The 20,577-nt window shown below is 35.4% G+C and overlaps 1 protein-coding gene across 1 annotated transcript in view; it reads right to left on the reverse strand.

Moving 5' to 3' along the window:
• Positions 1-6,062: 6,062 nt before the first annotated feature.
• Positions 6,063-20,577, reverse strand: part of LOC142334676 (mitogen-activated protein kinase kinase kinase kinase 5-like) — a 255,273-nt gene continuing 240,758 nt past the window's right edge. The window contains exons 21-22 of the mRNA XM_075382898.1: positions 12,118-12,188; positions 6,063-6,694 (exon numbers count right to left, since the gene is read on the reverse strand). Coding sequence (XP_075239013.1) covers positions 6,524-6,694; positions 12,118-12,188 — 242 coding nt within the window. The 3' untranslated portion in view covers positions 6,063-6,523. The remainder of the gene's footprint in view (positions 6,695-12,117; positions 12,189-20,577) is intronic.

Here is a 20,577-nt window from a genome sequence, read left to right on the forward strand (position 1 = left end):
AATGACATTTCCTTATTTAGCATAAAATTTTATAGCTTTCGTCCTGCATAGATTATAATGTAAAGACATAGAAAAACTACTGGAAACAAAAAACTATTTAGCAAAAAAATTGTCAAATAAATTGCACTTAAGAAAATGTTTGCAGGTTTTTAAATACTGAACGCCACAAAGTCATCCAATTATTAGTAAAAACAAGAATAGGATCCCTGACAGTGTGCAAAAAGATTTTTTTCTAGTAGTTAAATCCAAAAACCAAACAATAAACAGAAAAATTTGACAAAAAACTGCCAAAAACGGGCAAGCAAGTGTACAATTCTAAAAAACAGAAATACCTCACGTTATAAAGAGGCATTTAATGCATGAAATATCAAAAGTAAATTACCATATGCACTAATTTTTGAAAATTGTGACACAAAAATCCGCATTAAGATCCAAAAATCAAGAATTTAATGTAAAAAGCCAAAAGCGAATTAAAAATTGGGAAATATGCGCTCATTTAGAATTTAAAACGCATTATTAGGCTCTGAAAAACAGTGTGGTATCAATTTCAAAGGTTCACATTAATAAAATTTCCATTTTAAATTATTTTTATAAAAAAAACTAAATTATAAGCGAAAAAACAGGGCCACTTGGACAAAAAACGGCTAAAAATGGTTATCTATATGCAGCATTCTGATAAAAAAAAAAACATTTTTCAAAGTCGAAAAGTCATTCAATGATCGAAGCTCATGAGCAAAAACTTCTCTCGCTCAGAAAGTTTGTTCACATAGCAATTTTACTTTCTTTCGCGTTTAGGTCAAAACGCCGTCTGAACGAATAGTACTTCCGGTAAAAAAAACCTTAAGAAAACCAATACTCCTCTTCGAGTCGTAACAAACCAGGAGAAGGCCAATAGTAGCCTCAGCTATCGCTTTGCGGCTATTAACAGCAGATATCTGCATCGTTCAAATAAAATCTTAATCCAACTCCTAATGCAGGACATTAGGTACATCTAATCAAAATTACAATCCACCCAGACAAGCTGATCGATTTGAAAAATTAGGTCAAAACTAGTCACCATCTCATCGCTAAACTTGCCATACAAAAGATAAAAATGAAATAATTGTTGCATTTAGAATCTTTTTACAAAGCTGTCAAAAAACAAAGAATCAACGTTCCGGTCACACATCATCTTTGAAAAAGGTAAACAGAGTACAGTAAAAAGTACAAAGTGCCCCCGAATAATTTGAAAAATGAGATCTTTTCGGGGCTCCATTCATTACCTTAGTGACAACATACCTAACATACCTCAAATGTATCACCCTTTAATACCACGGTCATGAATTCCACTAAAACGCCGTTGACAAAAGCGGTGACGGATAATGGTTGTTTTGACACTCGCAAAGCAAATCAAACTTGAAGCTCTGAGAAAGGGAAGTGAGGCAGTTTTAGAGCCAACAGGCTGGAAACTAAGCGCATATTTATGTCTCAGTTTCTAATTAGAAGAAAGCGATAGTAATATTGAATTACAACGTCTGGATGTCGTTTGGCCTATTGAAACTTTTGATTATTAATTTTACACAAGAACTTTAAACGTAATCATTGATCAAAGATCACTACCGTCGGTTCTAAAAGACCATCACTTCGATAAAAAACAAAAAAGTAGCTTAAGGCGCTGGAGCGATCGACTCCTACCTTATAGTTTTGCACGAGATTGCTATCAGGGAGCATTGCTATATATTTTGCACGAGATTGCTATATATTTTTGCACGAGATTACATCTCAATTATTTTTTCTCAAATATCTCTCCATGTAACGTAGATTTGTTTTTGGCTGCAGTATCTAGAATTCGCAACTCAATTCAAAGATTGCCTACAAATGATGCAGTCACACCTCAAATGCATTCATCAATTAACAACATTTCAAACCAATTAAGTTCAGGCTCATCCAATCCTTCCGCCAATACTTTTGTTCAATATAAACCATTCACTCGCATCGCTTTTATAGCATAATAGTTCTCAAACAGAGCTACAAAAATTTTCGACACCTTAGCTCGCGTCACAAATCATTGATACTATATAAACCGATTCCCAACAACTCGTCCCCACAAATAAAGTACGTTTTTACACTAATGAACTTAAAACTTGTCAATTAGTAATGCAAAAAATCAATCAAAATTTAGTTGACAATTTGCACACGCTCACACAATTAGCAAATAAACATCCATCCCGAGAAATAAACTTGAAACACTCGCTTCTTGCCGAAATCGAAAAAGTCATTTCTTATAATTTAAAAATCAATGCCAATCAACTGAAAGACAATCAATTCAATAACAATCTCTCGATCCTCAAAAATCAATCCAGTCGTATTTTCAGCATCCCCAACTGGCAACACACCACCTATAGAATATATCACTCATAAGTTAAACGAAACACTACACTTGAACGACCAAAAACACAAGAGAATGACCAATTGACATGTGTGGTCAAGTATCTATAAAACAAACGGTTATACCATCAAAACACTTCAAACCATCAAAAATCAGAAACTCAAAATGACTTGATCACTCAGGTATATGAGGATGAAAATGAAGACTTATATTGCTTGGATTGAGAAGTCCTCTAAATATCCGTCCGATAAAGCTTTTGAGAAGGCACATGGCTTTTGAATTCAGCTTCAGAGAAAAAGGAAAAGTAGAAAAAATACAGTTTTAGAAAAAAATGGGTTACCTAGATCAGTTTCAATAGATCAAGAAAGATGCCCCATAGGAAGAAAAGTTGAATTTTTGTAATCGTAAAAAAAATTCATATTGAAGTTACTGCAAATGGCCATAGAGGTATTAACCTGGTTAAAATAAAAAATTTTTCTAAATAAAGCGTAGTCTTTCCGCTATCATGAATGAAATCCGAAATTGTAACCAAAGATATACTGGAGGTCCGCCCTTCGAAGGACACTTTGGTATAACAATTGAAACTCCCTTAAGCACTGTTAGAACAACACAAAATCATTCAGATTTGTCAAGTAAGGGAAAACGTACTTTACTTCTATATAGACGACGATAATCACACAGATGATGCCTTGAAGAAATGCCTGAGTGACGTGGAAACTGAAAAAGCCACGACTTCTGACACAGTTGAGGCTGCGGAACGAGAAACGCTGCCGATGGCGAGTGGTGATTCATTCTCTTGAAAAGCATAGGAAGACCCGAGAGCTAATCACCTAAAAATCGACAGAAAGAACCCGATAAAACGATCGAAAAAGATGACGAAATATAGTCAAAAACTCCAGCTTTAACTGTCCTGAAACTATCACCATCTAAATCTGTCATTTGCGCGGCCGAAAAATAGAATGTTAGTTTTAAAAAATCAGAGATAGCAGAAATCGGCACATGAGAACGGAAAACGGCTCTTCTTGTAAAACCCTCACGAGCGAAGAATAAATTACAGAATGCACCAGAGACTCAAAAATCTGGTAGCATAAAAAGAAATTGTAGCAAAAACAACATCTTGAATACAATGTGAAACAAAGAAAACTGGACATAACCATTGCCGTCAGATTTGGTCACAGCTATCCGTGCAAGATTTGCCGAAAGACCCGAAAATAATCCAACACCGAAAGCTTATCCAAGTCAAGAAACTTATCTTGTTCAAGCAGACGTTCAAAGCCCCTCTCAGGCAATTATTTCGAATACTCAAGCAACATATCTAGTTTTTATCTTCAGATCAAATTGAACAACTAAAACTACTAAATTGCGATTCAGTATGTACGAAATTTGGTATAACCTTTTCTGCTCGATAATTGATTTACACAAATATAGTCGAAGAAGTTGAAAAAACAATACCAAAAAGAAAAAAGTGTAGACCAAAGACATTCAAATCTTGTTTTATTTCCTACTATTTAATCTACAAGTTGTGACAGCACCGCCCCTCGTGACATCCCCGAATTAATTATAACGAAAAACGAAGCTTAAAAAAGCATACTTACTGAACCGCAAACCATAATTGAATTAATTAATGGTCTGAATATAACCTTTCTGTCAGCAACGTCAAACTTTGTTAGTCAACAATGCGTGCCTTGAAATGCGTAAAACTAAACTAAAATCGAAAAACAATTTAAAAATTTTAAAAAATTTTCGAAAAATAGCGAGGTGGAAATAATCGCAAATAACACTTTATATAAATATTGACTCGACGCATCCTTCCAATGCGTATACTACACAAAAAACTCGCCAAAATCAATGAAAAACAAAAAAAAAGGATTTTTTAAATATTTTTGGCAATCTTGGTTGGCGGGTAGGGTGATGGGGGTGAGCGAGCCTAGGTGGATGGTGGAGTGTTAGAAGGGAGGTTTGAGTGGTAGGGGATTACCTTGGGATGTCATACTTTTAAGATTAAGAACCACCTTTCTCATCACAAAATTGTCTCCTCAAAATACTTTGCATATAGAGGGATACCAACACTCCAACTTAACACAAAACACCCAAAAAATTTTAAAAGCAAAAATCTATCAAAATTTCCTCAAATCTTTGGGTGAAAACTGGCCATTTAAACTTTCAAATGCCCCGTGTAGTAATATATCCCGGAGAACAGCTCTAAATAAACAGAAAATGGACAAATGAACAAAAGCAATAATTTCAATAAGCATAGAAAAGATATATTAAGATGCCCTCGGGCCAGCATTTGCAAAAAATTAATCAATTTTCTTATCAAAAGCATCTCAAAATTAATAGCAATCAAAAGAACGTAATCGAAGAACGTCGGAAGAAATGCTCTCAAACGACCTGGCTGCAAATATATTGCAGCCTGATTGAGTCGGTTAGGCAGGGGACTAAAATCACTCAATGGGGCCTCAAATGACGTCATTTTTGGTTATTATTTACCACAATAACCGCTAATAAAATTTAAAATGAAAAAATGACAACAAATTCGGCTCACCTTTGATTTGACTATTAGTAGTGAACTGATACCCCTTGAGTTCAGCAACTTAAAATTGTGAATGAGAGAGAGAGAGAATTTTAGATCACGCAAAACAAAGAAGTCAAGCGCGCAAAAGCCACTTGAAAGTAAAATCGGTCAAGCAAAAGTCTTTGCATAAAAAAGACCAGCAAGTTCACAATAACTGCTTGAAGATTCGTTCGAGAGCAATTAAAATGGTCACCATAATACCTAAAACTGAAATCAACCAAGAAACTCCCACAACATAGAAAAACCGAAGAAATATACAAAAACGGTGAAAAAATGTCTACAATGGCAAAATAACCAATACACCACAAAACATACCCGGCAGATTGCCGGAAAAAAGCCGCCGTTGATTCCAATAAGCCTGATTGGGATTGATAGAATAGAAGATATTGAAAAAAAAAATTTGTACAAAAACATTTTTTAAGTCCGATTTATTTTGATGGCATTTCATAGTTGAACATACTTCTGATTCTTAGAGAAAGGCTACAGGGGCTACTATCAATACCAATAAGCATTAGAGATGGTAAATAAGACTTATAGGAACGACGTTCAAATAGCGGGCATCTAAAATTGGGCTTCATGGGTTTGACTTCAAAAATCATGAAAATGTGTGAACAGATCTTTAAAAAAAAGACAGCGCCCAAATACAAATCAAAATTCTTTGAATTGTAAAAAAAAATTAGGAGCTCTATAATAGCCGGCTGAGAAGATGAGGGTGGCTATTAATAATTCAAAATTGGATCTTAAAGTGTATTATTTGCTTCCGATGGTCCAAGCACTTCCAAGCGTACAATTACAAGTCATTGTAGTTGACAAACTGCTTTGAAAAAGCCAGCCATTTGTTTCACACCTTCTTTCCGCGCTTATCTTTCGAAGATCAGGATGAACAAAACTACCACTTTCTCTTCTCTCCGCTCTTCAATTCTGCTCAACAGCAAGCGGTCATAAAAGTTTTAGCACGTTCGCCATTGAATTTTAGGACCTATTCTGTTTTCCCCACAGTGTTTTTTACGCCCCCCCAGTTACAAATTATATGTTGTTTTATAGCACGTTTCTATGTAAAAAATAGCACGTGCACCTGGGGGACGTAAAAGAGATCTATTCTGTTCTGAAAAAGATACCTTATAGAAATTAATTTAATTATCTCTCAAATCATCAGTTGAACTATAAATTTAAGAAAGAGATCAAATTGATGTAAAATTAATGCAATCTGGAATAGAAAAGTAATCTTTCGATAGTAGTGATAGCAGAGTTTGAGGATTCAGGACAGGACACAGTGGACTGGACTAGGTGATGAATGAATGGGACTTTATTGACCCAGTGACAAACATAATCGAACACCGAGAAGACTTCTTTCAGCTCTGCGCTCAATTAATGAATTAAAATTTTTTTGACAAAGATATTTCACCCAGCTCCCGGTTAAGACTTGACTGACATGCAAGCACTTTCTAATCCCCACAACTGTTTCGATAATCATGAGTCTGTTTAATCGTTCACTTCGACTGAATATTTTCTTCCAATGGGCAGCAGACGTTGACACGGAAAAACAACCGACCGCCCCCCGTCCCTGTCTTTTCCTCTTCTCAGTCGGAGTGTTGTAAAGTAGCCGTGTTTTTGTGTCCTGCCACCACGTGTATATGTCGCTTTCTCTCCTGCAACTCGCCCGTGGGCTGTGTGAGGCTCTCTACCACTATGAGACCAGAGCTGTCCAGCAGTCTGTACGTCTGGCTGTAGTCACAGATATTCTGCGTTGTCTGAAACAAAACATTACATGTCTATATTAAAACTGCCAATTTCACTCCAATTCTTGAAAACCGCACAAATTTTCAAGTTCGTATATCCGGTCCGAATCAAATGCTGCCAATATTTTCAGTTTTACCCAAAAATATATTTTACGATGGCTAGCAAGTCCAATCTTATTTTAGGCGGCTGATGATAGCTAAAATCAGTAGTAAACCACAGCATAGCTCCAAAAAATAGCCAAGTAGTCAATCATAAGAGCTTTAAGTGTTCAAACATCAGTACAAGTTGATGCTACGTTTAAAAAATTTTCGCTCAACGTTTTGTTTTAAATTTATAGAAAGGTATAACAAAATAAATACAGAAGGACCGTTTCCACCTAAGCAGCAACAACGGATGAGTGCTATCAAAGTTTTACTGAGTCTTGCATATGAAGGAGTAATATAGGGAGCAACCAATACTCACCAACTAGCAATCAATAAAATCTCATAACAGTTAATTATTACTATGCCATTCAATTTGATTTTACCTTTTGACCTTGTAGCCTTAACAACATATATATGGTGAACAATTCTCAATTTAGATCAGTGGAATCAACTAGTCGGACAGGCAAGAAGTCAAAACAATTATGTCCGATGAGAAAAGGTAAAAACGTCGGATTAATTGCTCTCGAACGACAGGCGGGGGCAATTTAATTTAGGGGTGTAGCTTAGAATTTTTTTGGTGCAAAAACTTATACCTGATAGGGATTCGAGCCCGCGATCTGCCGGATAGCAGTCAGACATCTTAACCACTAAGCCCAAATTGCGATGTTACTCAAGGCTTAGTTTATTTGGGGGCGGGGGCGTAGGTGGGGGGGATTAGGTGGGTGGGGGTTAGTTGGGGGGGAAGGGCGGTGGCTGTACTTTGAATAGGGAGAAGAGACAGTTATGGGAAGAAAACTTCTCATAATTACCTTTTCGCCTAATTTCTATTTATTAGTACCTAAGATATTCTCAAAGTCCATTGTTCTAAAACAGAAGTCATGTTCGAAAACGAAAGTCAAAAGTCATGAAAAACTTGATAGTTTGATTAAACTTGAAAGTCAAGCAAGGTGAACAAAAACGTGTCGAATCTCAATACTCCTTTTCGAGTCGTAAAAAGACCAACACGTTTACAATATTTACTTCAAACTTCGTTCGAGAGAAATTTAAAACACTTAAAACGTACTTCGCAGTCCTGAGACGGACTCCAAAAAGTAGGAGACGGTTGATAGTCTTTCAGACTCTACAGTATAAAAAAACAGAGCCAGCAGATTGTCAGCAAATGGCTGCTGTTGACCTCACTGACCGACGTTGGAATTGAAACAGTAAGAGAAAAATGAGAAAAATCGACTTTTGCTTAATTTTTTTTGAAGTGTCAAATTCTAATTTGGTTCACAGTTTTATCAGATTCAACTATCATGGTGAATTCAGCCTCTACAATCAATAAGCTTAATACTAATACAAAATAGCAATAAAATTTAAGGAACCTTGATAACAAAAACAGCGCCTAAAAATAGCCGTCAAGAGTCTGACAGCGGTTATTGAAAAATATACCCACAGACTGTTGGAAAATAGCCGCCATTAATTCCCATAACTCCAATACATGTGATTGAAAAAACAGAGAAAAAACCATAACTGGTTGATGTAAGAAATTGTTTAAAAATGCAAACTATTTTGATTTCGTTTCGCAGTTGAAAATACCCGTGTTTCTTAATGACAGGATACATGGACAATCAGCAACACCAAAAAGCTTCAGAGGTGACAAAAACGATTCCTGGGAACAAAGTTCAAGTAGCTACCATTTAAAATTGGGCTCAATGGCTCTATCCCGTTTCCATTTCCGTGTTTTGATACCGATTCTGTTCAATTTCGATCGCTGTTTAAAAACACTTTGAGCCGAATGAGCAAAAAATGAGCCAAAAATATTTCACGCAAAATGTCGAAAAAGCAACAATATGAGGTAAAGCGAAGCAAATTTTTATTATTTGACGAAGTAAAAAAATAGGAGCGCAATAATAACCTGCTGAGAAGCTGAGGGAGGCTATTAAAAAAACAATTGAGTAATAAAACAGGGCTTACTTCAATTCCGGCATTTAAGCTGTTAACATAACAGACTAACGTTGAGCGAATTGCTCTCAAAGACGGATGAGAGGTTCGCTTCGATAGAATCCAGTTGAGGAAGAGGGGTGCTAGCATTAGTTGGGAGGGGGTGAGCGGAATGGATGGGGGATTGGAGTTGGGGCCTGGCCACGGGTGATAGGGTGGTGGTGGTGGTGATGGGGGGCTTGGACGAGAAGGCGACAAATCGCCCACCGGGGAGGATGAACCGGGGAGTGTTGTGGCAGGTGAGTGGCAAAGGCGAGTGGTGGTGACAGAGAGGTCAAATTTATAGGATTAAGAACCACGCTTCAAACCATGAAATTGCCTCATCAAAACAGTTTTGGTGAATCGCATCCTTAGAGACTAGTGAACCTTAAGGCACTGAGGGAAATTAAAGCTCTCCGGTCATTACCTGTTCCTCATGTTCGCCCTAAGTCAACAACGTCAAACGAAAAATCGTTCACAGAAAAACTTGCATGCATAAAAAGAACACATAAATAATAGAATATGCCAAACTTCGTTTGAGAGCAATTAACAAGTACATATTGCTGCTTCCATTTTGATCAATTTGTTCCAAATTCAAACAGCTGTAATAGAACTCGCAAAAACACATGACTCCTAAGTAAATTTGAATAGAACTTCAAACGGTGTTAAAAGATTAAGAAAGGATGTCTGCATTTTTGTCAAAAATAACTGCTGAAACTTCAAATTCAAACATTCACAGTTCAGAAAAGTTTTCCTTATTGAAGTTCAATAATTTTTCTTGAAGCAATATTATAGGAAGATACAAAATCGAAGATTGTCAAAAAATTTATTGATATCACCTATTTATTCCAATGAACTAGAATTGATTATCAAATGGTTTAAAATTTCAAACTGAACCTGTTCATGAACATCGTTTAAAGCAATCGGTAAAGGCTTCCAAAAAGTTTCAAAATTGAGTTCTTGAAATTGATTTTTAAATTAGGTATCTTAATAGACCCCTTTTTTCAGCTTTCTACCGTTTGATTCTAAACTCCATAAATCTAAATGGGTGTGGTATGTAAAAAGTTAAAAAATTGATGAACTTCTGGGTTTTGATTAAATTTACAATAATCTTTTAAGCAAAATCTTAGGTTTTTAATCCAAATATCTCAGTAAAAACAATATCCCATTAACTCCTCTGAGTAAAAACGATATCCAAGTAACTCCTTGATGTAAAAACAATATTAAATTATACGGTGGCTTTCAAGCTTCTCTTTAATTCGCGTAAAATTAAAAAATCGATCATTAAATAATCCAAATTTGATAGATTCGACGGATTGCAATTACGTTTTCCTATATTTAATTTGTACGGATTATCTTGAGTTTTCAAAGCCCCATATCTTCTCGACGAAAACCAAATTCGAAAACCCTTAGCATAATCATTCTTCTGTGAATGGGCTTTCAGATTATACTACTCAAGTTTTCTCGGATGAATATTTAGAGAGAGGGAGAACAAGCTCAAATGACAAAAAAGCCCGTCTAGCGCATAGAGATCCTTCCGTTTTTACAAGAAGCCGAAACAACTTTCGAAAGCTTTTTCCTGGCTCATTTTTACCGACTTTTTTGGTAAATGTTAACAGTTACCGACTGATAATTTTAATAGCCATTGTTAACAAAGACTAGATGTATCTCATTCAGATCTATCAATGCTATGACTTTTTCATGTTATCAAGACATTTTTACATAATCGCACCGCACCACTTTTACATTGAGAAACCAAAATTTATCAATGTAAGAATTCTTAATCAATATCAAAAAGGAGGACGAAAAGAGCTCTCTTCTGTATCATATGGCCGAGAAACACTTACATTAGTTTTATTACCGAGCTTCATTTAGTAAATAGGAGATTTTCTCACTCTCTAACACATGATAATCGCACCAGCATTTTCAAACTCAAAATTCAGCAAAATTGATCGAAAGCGTTTTAAAATAAGATAGTTAAAGCTACTTATAAAGTCAGCTCTAAGTCCGCCTGAAACCCGAGACACAAATTGACAAAAAAAAGTTTGTATTCGAGCAAGTGAGCAATTTTTGGCTGCAACAGATTGAATTACCGATTGAAGTAAGCTAAGATGCTAATGTAAACAGAATTAAGGGAAAATCAAAGCCTTAATAATAATAGATCATATAATTAGCAATATGGCATTTCTGAGTTTCAATTTAAATATCCGATCGCAAATATCGAACATGAAAAAAAAACTAGTTAAAGCTAATCTTTCTATTGTAACCTAAATGACGCCAAAAGTTTCGCAATGGAATTAAATGACAGAATTTTCACTTTCCGATTATAGAATCATTAAAATATTGAAGCGTAGATTTCTTGGGTTCCAAGCTGTAAACTTCGGAAGAAAAATCAAGTAACAAGTAAAAGAAGCAAAAGGTGGACTAAAAATACACAAATTGCTCTCAAACGATTGGCTCACGGCTGGATTTGTTAGCAGTTAGATTATGGATGCTAGTCCCACATGTTAAGAGGGTTTCCCATTTCATCCCATTTCTCCAGACAAAAATTCAAAACTTATCCAACAGATTGCCGGAAACAAAACAGTGATGACCCATTGAACGACGTTGGGATTGAAACAATCAGAAAAACAATGAAAAGAAAAAGTGTTCTAATTTGGTCGGCATTGATACTAGATTCGATAAGTAGAGTAAATTCAGCATTTGATTCGAGGAGAACAAACTTAAAACCAATGTCATATAACAGTATACTCTCAGGAACTTTGCTAAACTAAAGAGCCGAGTCTTGAAACATTAAAACTTAGTACCCGGACATAAAGTCCTCATTACCTTTTCTTGTTTATGATTTCGTTTTTCGACCTTGGACTTATTCCAAAAAATTTGCTGAATGGAAGCTTATTTCCAATCAGATGACACAGTGAGTGCGGTAAGCCAGACGTCAAAAATCAAAGCGCTGTCTTGTGTTTAACTGTCGTGTTAAAAAAAGGTTAAAATGTTTCAAAAAAGTTTGAAAAGACACGATTACAAAAATTGTTTCAAATTTTGTTTCAAACTGTTTCAATCTAATTGTTTCAAGTAATTGAAAAATCAACATTTCCAATAAATTGGCAATAAAAATCCTTTCTGTTAGATCAAAGACATAAGTATTATAGTTCAGCACAGATACGGATTAGCAGCTAAATTACCATTTTCATAAAATTTTTTTGAAAATTTATTGGCGATGAAAAAAATCTAACGTTGTGTTGTGTGTGAGCAGTCCAAACCAACTTCAAAATTAATTTAAGTAGGCTCACAAATGCATCGATGGGCATAAGCATTTCTAATTTTACCTGCGATGTCTCGAAACTCTTTCCAATCATGCCATGGTCATGGAACACCAACACCGAGCTATCCAACACCACTGAAAAGAAATCATCACAACAATATAATCATCATAGGCAAAGAGTACTTTAAAAGCGTCAATTGAATAATCCAAGATTGCTATGAGGGGGAGGTATTCAAAGGGAGAAATCATGAAATCATACTTAAGCAGTTTGGTGAAAATTAAAACTAGTAGGCCAGTAGAACACACAGGCTTAATGCCCTCGGGCTTAACCAATTTCTCCCAGATTCATAAATCAAATAGTTAGACAGCAAATTGATCAAGCAAAAACTTGCTCAACAGACCAACAGGCTTCAAACAATTGATTCAATATTTGCTTGAGAGCATCAATCAATGACTAAAAAAACAGTCAGAAAAATATGCACAAAGAACTTTTTCTGCAACTTGGTTTATTGTCGACCGTATTGATCAAGTAGCCTAACACTAAGAGCTACACTTTCATAAAGATCACAGATTGCGCTGCGATTCCAAGAGATACCCTTAACCCCATTTCAAGAACATAAATCGACTAACGACGGACAAATTACTCTCGAAGGACAGGTGGGTCAATTTAATTCAAAAAGGGCTGTAGCCTAAATAACATTTTATTGATGCAAAAAAAAACAAATAGGGAGGCAAAAAAAACCAAAAAAAAAAAACAATTTTTACCACAAAACTTTGAGATGTCACTATAACTGAAATTTACAAACGCAACGAATTTAAAAACATTTTTAACATAGCAAACCATTTCATCAGGTCATCTCAAATCCAAACACAGTCGACAGACGGCCGGAAAAAAATCGTGACTCCATTGACAAATGCTGGGATTGGAATATCATGAGAAAATTCAAGAAACACAAACGACAGACTAATTTTTATCCAAGTCTCCACAATCGTTTGACTTTGTGTTCGACCTTGAGCGTATTTATGTAAATACCAATCATTTGATACGACGAGTAAGGTAAGCCGGAAGTCAAACCTGGACGTGGTGACGTATGTAGCAAAAAAGTAAAACGAACTTTAAAGTCCAGAATTACAGCCCAAAGAATTAAACAAGCTTAAGACCTGATAATCAGACCCAACATAAAAACAGCCTTCCTTAGACAACAACAGAGTATATACTAATACAAACATAAAAAAACAGCCATTATACTTAGTAAAACATATAACAAATCTAATACAATAGTCATCAAAGCCATTACAAAAACACAGCCATTACTTTGAAAAACTAAGTAACAGTTTTTCGAAAGTACATTCAAGGTTACTAGTAACGTACAGTACTACAGTACCTACAGTACAGTAAATCACAGTACTAGTCACAGTTTGATCGCAAAATTCTACGACTCTCACATGTTGATGTTTCGGCTTGCGCTTAGCCTACTAGAAGCAACATAATACTAGTCATATCATAGAGCGTGATCAGCAGGCCGCGTAAAGGAAAGAACAATACACGCAGCAGCAATCAATAATCTACTTGAACTTTTTAGAGCGCCAACATTCTCAAAACTAAAGAAACCAGTAGCTTTAATTTTGAAAATCTCAGAGGTCAACCTAAATTTAAAAACAAGCTAAGGACAACTGTAAAAACTACGACTAAGAAAATAAACATAACCGACTAACGTCGGGCGAATTGCTCTCAAACGACCGGCGAGCGGTTGGCTTGGTCAGTAGCTAGCCACGGGGGGGGTGCACCGGGGGCTGATGGGGGCAGCACTGGGTGAGGGGGGGGGGGGGCAACAGCGCGTTGGGGGGGGGGGGGGGTGGGGTGTGGAGCCATTAGTGGGGGGTCAACAAAGGGGAGGGGAGTGTCAACCTCTAAGAACCGCCCATCACACCATAAGTATAAGTCTCCAAGACAGTTTGAGCTGAAACAGACCTGAAAGGCTCTAAGAGCACATAATGCCCGCTGGGCGCTACCTGTTTATCCCGTTTTTGAGGACGAAAAGTCAAAAGCGTCAGACGAAAAATTGGTCAAGCGAAAAATCGCATACAAAAGACCGACAGGACTAATATAATCGCTACAAACTTCGTTTGAGACCAATTAAAAACCAAAGAGTTAAGGAAAGAGTTCCGATAGCCAGTAACACTTTTTTGGGAGTGAACATACTGGGCCCTCATCGGGTTTTGGACCCGAGAGCTCAAGGATAGCAGTCAGAAACCTTAACCACAAGCTAATCGACTTTGACAATCAACCGCTGACAATCACTTTTATATTAACTACCGACTTCATTTCGAAATGAGAGCAACTGAAATCACTCCAAATGTAGAAGTGAAGCGAGAAAAAATTTACTCAAGAAGTCAAAGACTAATTTAGGAAGAAAGTGCAGAAGCATCATAAGAAAATTTTGCATAAGAAAGACTCGCACGTTTACAGTAATTGCTCTAAACTCTGTTAGAGAGCAATAAAAAAAATTAAAATCGGCCGAAAATAAATTAACATGCTCAATTGTATTCACCAAAAACTGAAAACAAAACCAATCAAATGAAAAGTTCAAGACAACTACTAGCAGCAAAAAAGATTCCATTGCCACTAGACACTTTGCGGTAACCTTTCATCAAGAGCTAGAGCAAATTTCCTGAACCATGAGGCTCAGAAAACTCAAAAAACGACAAAAAATCTCAAAAAACGTGAAAAAATTTCGAAAATTAAAATAAGTTTTTGTGTTTAAAATTGCAGTATCAACACATATCGCTCAAACAATGGCAAAAAAGTAACCATATATTGCAAAAGACGTATCAACCCTGACAAACGTCATTTAATGCCCGACTAACGTACTGACTTAAACAACAAAACGGTTAAAAAACAATTGCTTCCTCAGTTTGGCACAAACCTAAATGGTATATAGCGAGCACAGCTTTCAAGAAAAAAGTAGAAAAGGGTGAGGTGTAATTGTACAAGATAAGAGGAATGGCAAAAGCCCAGCAGTTTGTCGCAAAATAGCCACTAAAGATTCCCATAACACAAATTGAAGGATCAGAAAAATAATAACAAAAATTATCGTTGTACCAAACCAATCTAAAAGTTCAAACTATTTTGATCAGATTTTCAAGAACAACTTTCAAGAAGAGGCCATCTAAAATTGGACAACATGGATTTATCCCGTTTCTATGTTTGATTTCGTGTTTCAATACTGAGTCTATTAGATCCTGTGTTTAGATCACTTTGCTGTGAGACTGCTGTTTTGAAGTACCTGGGCAGAAGGAGCAAAGAACAAAACTAGGCTATAGACGTCAAAAAGATTTCATGCCGAGTGAGAGAAAGGCGGCACAATAATTTAAAGCTAAAAATGATTTTATTTGACGAAGTAAAAAAAAAGATAGCCGGAGAGGTCCTGAAAAAATCCAAAGAAGTGAATGAACAACATTTAACTACTGTACCTGGCCAGATCAATTGAACAATGTCAGCCAAAAAGAAACCGAAATAATAAAACAAATTAAACAAATAGAATACATTGAGTACAACAGTATATGAAAAACTTCACTGAAATTGTTTGTGAAAAAACAGCGTGTAAGTCAAAAAAAGTAGAAGCTATGAACTGAAAAAGTTAATTTGACTAACTTGGGCATTCTTAGCAACAGCCAAAACCTGTCAATACTGAGACAAAGGCATAAGACATCAATGTGAACAAACACCCGCAAAACCCATAATTTCAATAATATTTCCAGAAAAAAATTATTGACAAAATCATAGGCCCATTAGATTTGAACTGAAACAATGAAATCAGATAAGAAACTCCCTATGAGCAGCTTATGAGACATGTTCTAAATAATATTGAATGCTAACACACTTAAAACTGCAACAAACACTTGCAGAAGTAAAAAAAACAAAAAAAATTTGCGAAATATTGCAAAGTGATAAAATTCCACAAGCCATGGAATCGAATCATTATTTAGGTGTTTTCGAAATGAGAGCAACTGAAATCACTCCAAATAAAGAAAAGAAGCGTAAAAAATTTACTCAAGAAGTCAAAACATACCCGGCAGATTGCCGGAAAATAGCCGCCGTTGATTTCAATAAGCATGATTGGGATTGAAATAACAGAAGATATTGAAAAAAAAAAATTTTTGTGCAAAAACATTTTTTTAAGTCCGATTTATTTTGATGGCATTTCGTGGTTGAACATACGTCTGTTTTAGAGAGAGGCTACAGGGGCTACTATCAATACCAATAAGCATTAGAGATGGTAACTAAGAATTATAGGAACGACGTTCATTTAGCGGGCATCTAAAATTGGGCTTTATGGGTTTATCCCGTTTCTACTTCTGACTTCAATTGTTTAAACTGACTCTGTTCATTTTGAATTGCTTTGCTGAGCAACTGATGTTCAAAATCACTTTTAGCAGAATGAGAGAAGAGAAAAACTAGCCTAGAGAAGTCAAAAAGATTTCACGCAAAATGTTGAAAAGGCGGCAAAATGAGGTAAAGCGAAACATTTTTTTATTCGACGAAGTAAAAAAAAATAGGAGCGCTATAATAGCCGGCTGAGAAGATGAGGGCGGCTATTAAAAATAATTTAGGAAGAAAGTGCAGAAGCATCATATGAAAATTTTGCATAAGAAAGACTCGCACGTTTACAGTAATTGCTCTAAACTCTGTTAGAGAGCAATAAAAAAAATTAAAATCGGCCGAAAATAAATTAACATGCTCAATTGTATTCACCAAAAACTGAAAACAAAACCAATCAAATGAAAAGTTCAAGACAACTACTAGCAGCAAAAAAGATTCCATTGCCACTAGACACTTTGCGGTAACCTTTCATCAAGAACTAGAGCAAATTTCCTGAACCATGAGGCTCAGAAAACTCAAAAAACGACAAAAAATCTCAAAAAACGTGAAAAAATTTCGAAAATTAAAATAAGTTTTTGTGTTTAAAATTGCAGTATCAACACATATCGCTCAAACAATGGCAAAAAAGTAACCATATATTGCAAAAGACGTATCAACCCTGACAAACGTCATTTAATGCCCGACTAACGTACTGACTTAAACAACAAAACGGTTAAAAAACAATTGCTTCCTCAGTTTGGCACAAACCTAAATGGTATATAGCGAGCACAGCTTTCAAGAAAAAAGTAGAAAAGGGTGAGGTGTAATTGTACAAGATAAGAGGAATGGCAAAAGCCCAGCAGTTTGTCGCAAAATAGCCACTAAAGATTCCCATAACACAGATTGAAGGATCAGAAAAATAATAACAAAAAAATTATCGTTGTACCAAACCAATCTAAAAGTTCAAACTATTTTGATCAGATTTTCAAGAACAAATTTCAAGAAGAGGCCATCTAAAATTGGACAACATGGATTTATCCCGTTTCTATGTTTGATTTCGTGTTTCAATACTGAGTCTATTAGATCCTGTGTTTAGATCACTTTGCTGTGAGACTGCTGTTTTGAAGTACCTGGGCAGAAGGCGCAAAGAACAAAACTAGGCTATAGACGTCAAAAAGATTTCATGCAGAGTGAGAGAAAGGCGGCACAATAAGTTAAAGCTAAAAACAATTTTATTTGACGAAGTAAAAAAAAGATAGCAGGACAGGTCCGGAAAAAATCCAAAGAAGTGAATGAACAACATAACTGCTGTACCTCGCCAGATCAATTGAACAATGTCAGCCAAAAAGAAACCGAAATAATAAATCAAATAAAATCATTGAGATATCAAAAACAACCCATTGCCACTAAAAAGTTTGCAGGAATCTATTATCAGACCCTAGAAAAGTTTTCTGGCCCCTGTTTGCAATACCCAAACATATTGCTCATAAGAACGTCATATAAAATTATTTCATCATGCAAAAGATTATTTCATCATGCTTTATTATCTTTGAAAAACGTCAATTCAAGACATTTGGAAAAAGACAACAAAAATGAAAAATTACATCATTTTGGGTCAAAAAATTCTTGAAGATGACATTTAACGTTCAATTAAAGCCATCCCAGCAGCAGCACCACTCGAAGCACTTCGAACACTTCTATAACCAGCTTTGATTCTATGATGAAAATTAATGTCTACTGGGCCTTACCTGTTTATCCCGTTTTGAAAGATCAAAGTTATTTAAAAAATGTGTGAAAAAATTGCAGGAAACGTCCTTGATTACAATCCAAACAAAAGATTTCCCTAAAAACCACACAACTAAAACTATAGTAGCGAGATGGAACTCAAATAGAGAAAAACTCTCTTGTCCCTAAATATGCAAAAATGCACAAAAAAAGTCCAAAAAGCAAAAAGAAATTGAAAAGGTTTGGGCTTTTGAAGAATCTCTAACAACAAACAAACACTGACTCTACGCATTCTTGCAATGAGTAAAACAAAACATCCATATTGTGGGAACCAATGACAGAAAACAAAAAAGGGTAAAATTAAGAAAATGTCAACAATCAGAATCATTGTTAGAGGAATCAAAATAACAGAATCTCTTAACCACATGCCGATATCCTTAACTGCATAGTATGATAGTTTCGAAGAAAAAAACCAGCTTCCCGCAGTTCTAAACAAGAACTATTACTTTCATGACTAAGCGAAAAGACCACGTGAGAAACAACAAAACATACAAAACAAAAACAAACATTTTTCAAAATGTAGGATTGAAACAACTGTTAAGAACTCAAACGGAAAAAAATCGGCCTATAAAGTCTTTAGCAACCCACGAAACCTGTCACTATCAAAAATAATGAGACAAAAAATACAACCAAACTTCGCAAAAAAACAAAAATTGCAAAAAATTTAAAAACAAATATAAGTCACGGATATTAACAGCAACAAAATTAATATTAACAGCAACAAAATATTTTCATTAACTTAATCGACATCAGAAGCCGACAAGATCTGTAAAGAATGACATTAGGTGAAAATATAGCAACAAGTACAACAGTACATAGAAAACTTCACTAAAATTGTTTGTGAAATAACAGGGTGTAAGTCGTAAAAAGTAGAAGCTATGAACTGAAAAAGTTAATTTGACTAAATTGGGCATTCTTAGCAACAGCGAAAACCTGTCATTACTGAGACGAAGGGATAAGATAACAATGTGAACAAACACCCGCAAAACTCATAATTTCAATAATGTTTCCAGAAAAGAATTATTGACAAAATCATAGGGGCATTAGAATTGAACTGAAACAACGAAATCAGTTAAAAATACCCTATGAGACGTGTCGTAAATAATATTGAATGCTAACACAACTAACAGTGCAACAAACACTTGCAGAAGTCGAAAATACATTTAAAAAAATTTGCGAAATATTGCCTAAGTGATAAAATTCCACTAGCCATGGAATCGAATCATTATTTAGGTTTATTTACGGTACAAAAAGCACCAATGAGCTTTGTCATTTAAAACAAATGTGATATAACGACAGAAAGTGTAATAAAGGGGGCAACATTCAGATATTCAGTTATTTTATGACAACAATTAGTGCGCGAATTCAAAAACATTCAGCCATAAAAAGTCATGAAATACAATCCAAAGAATTAAAATCATTTAGAACCTCACAATTAAAATTTTAACAGCAAGATAAAAGTAAGATAGTAAACAACGCCCTTGACAGTATATGCGCAAAAAAGCACAAAAAATTTAAAAACAATCAAATTTTTTCCCCCAGATTTAGTATTTTAAGACAATCTAACAATAGAAAAAATTTGACTCTACGCATCCTTTGATGGAGTACACAAAAACGACCTTGTGGAAATCAAAAAATAAAAAGGCAAGACCTGAAAAAATGCCCACAATTAGAATCTCTGTCAATGGCGTCAGATAAATTTAAATTCACTGATTCGGATTCAGGTCAGGTTGAAGCCGTAGGAGGGAATATCTATCTTAAATCTGCCGAATCAATGAATTTCAATTTATCTAAATTTCAAATTAAAACATAGCCGGCAGATTGCCGGAAAATAGCCGCGATAGACGCTTGGGGCCTTCCATGAATTGAAACAACAAAAGAGATTAGACAGACAGATCGACCACCAGTCCTTTAATAGATTTTTGGGTTAGCTTTGGACTGTCATTTTTACGAGACACATAAGCTCTAAAAGGAGAAAGCCCTAATAGAGCTTTTCAAAATCTTTTCCGGGATCTTTTCCGTTTGTGCCCCCTCAGCTTAGTGGGCGCATATTATTTGCACCCCTCAGATGCACGTGCAATAATTTTTACATAATGACTTACTATGTAATGGCATGTGCTCTGTAACTGGGGGCGCATAAGGTACTGGGGACGGAGAAGATCCCAAAATTAATATTCGAGATCAAAAACTCAAGACTCTAATAATCAAGAATTAGTTTTTTCCAGAATATGTTTGGCACTACTTAGATGCACACTCTTGACCTTTATCAAGTAAATGTTCATAAAAAGCAAGGTTCCATAAGTGAGTTCAGAAGTCATTTTTTTGAGTCAGATAAGTCAGATAAGATATTATATCTGCATGACATGCAAAATATTC

This window comes from Convolutriloba macropyga, chromosome 2 (assembly GCF_964194025.1).
Source record: "Convolutriloba macropyga chromosome 2, txConMacr16.3, whole genome shotgun sequence".
Taxonomy (NCBI): Eukaryota; Metazoa; Xenacoelomorpha; order Acoela; family Convolutidae; genus Convolutriloba; species Convolutriloba macropyga.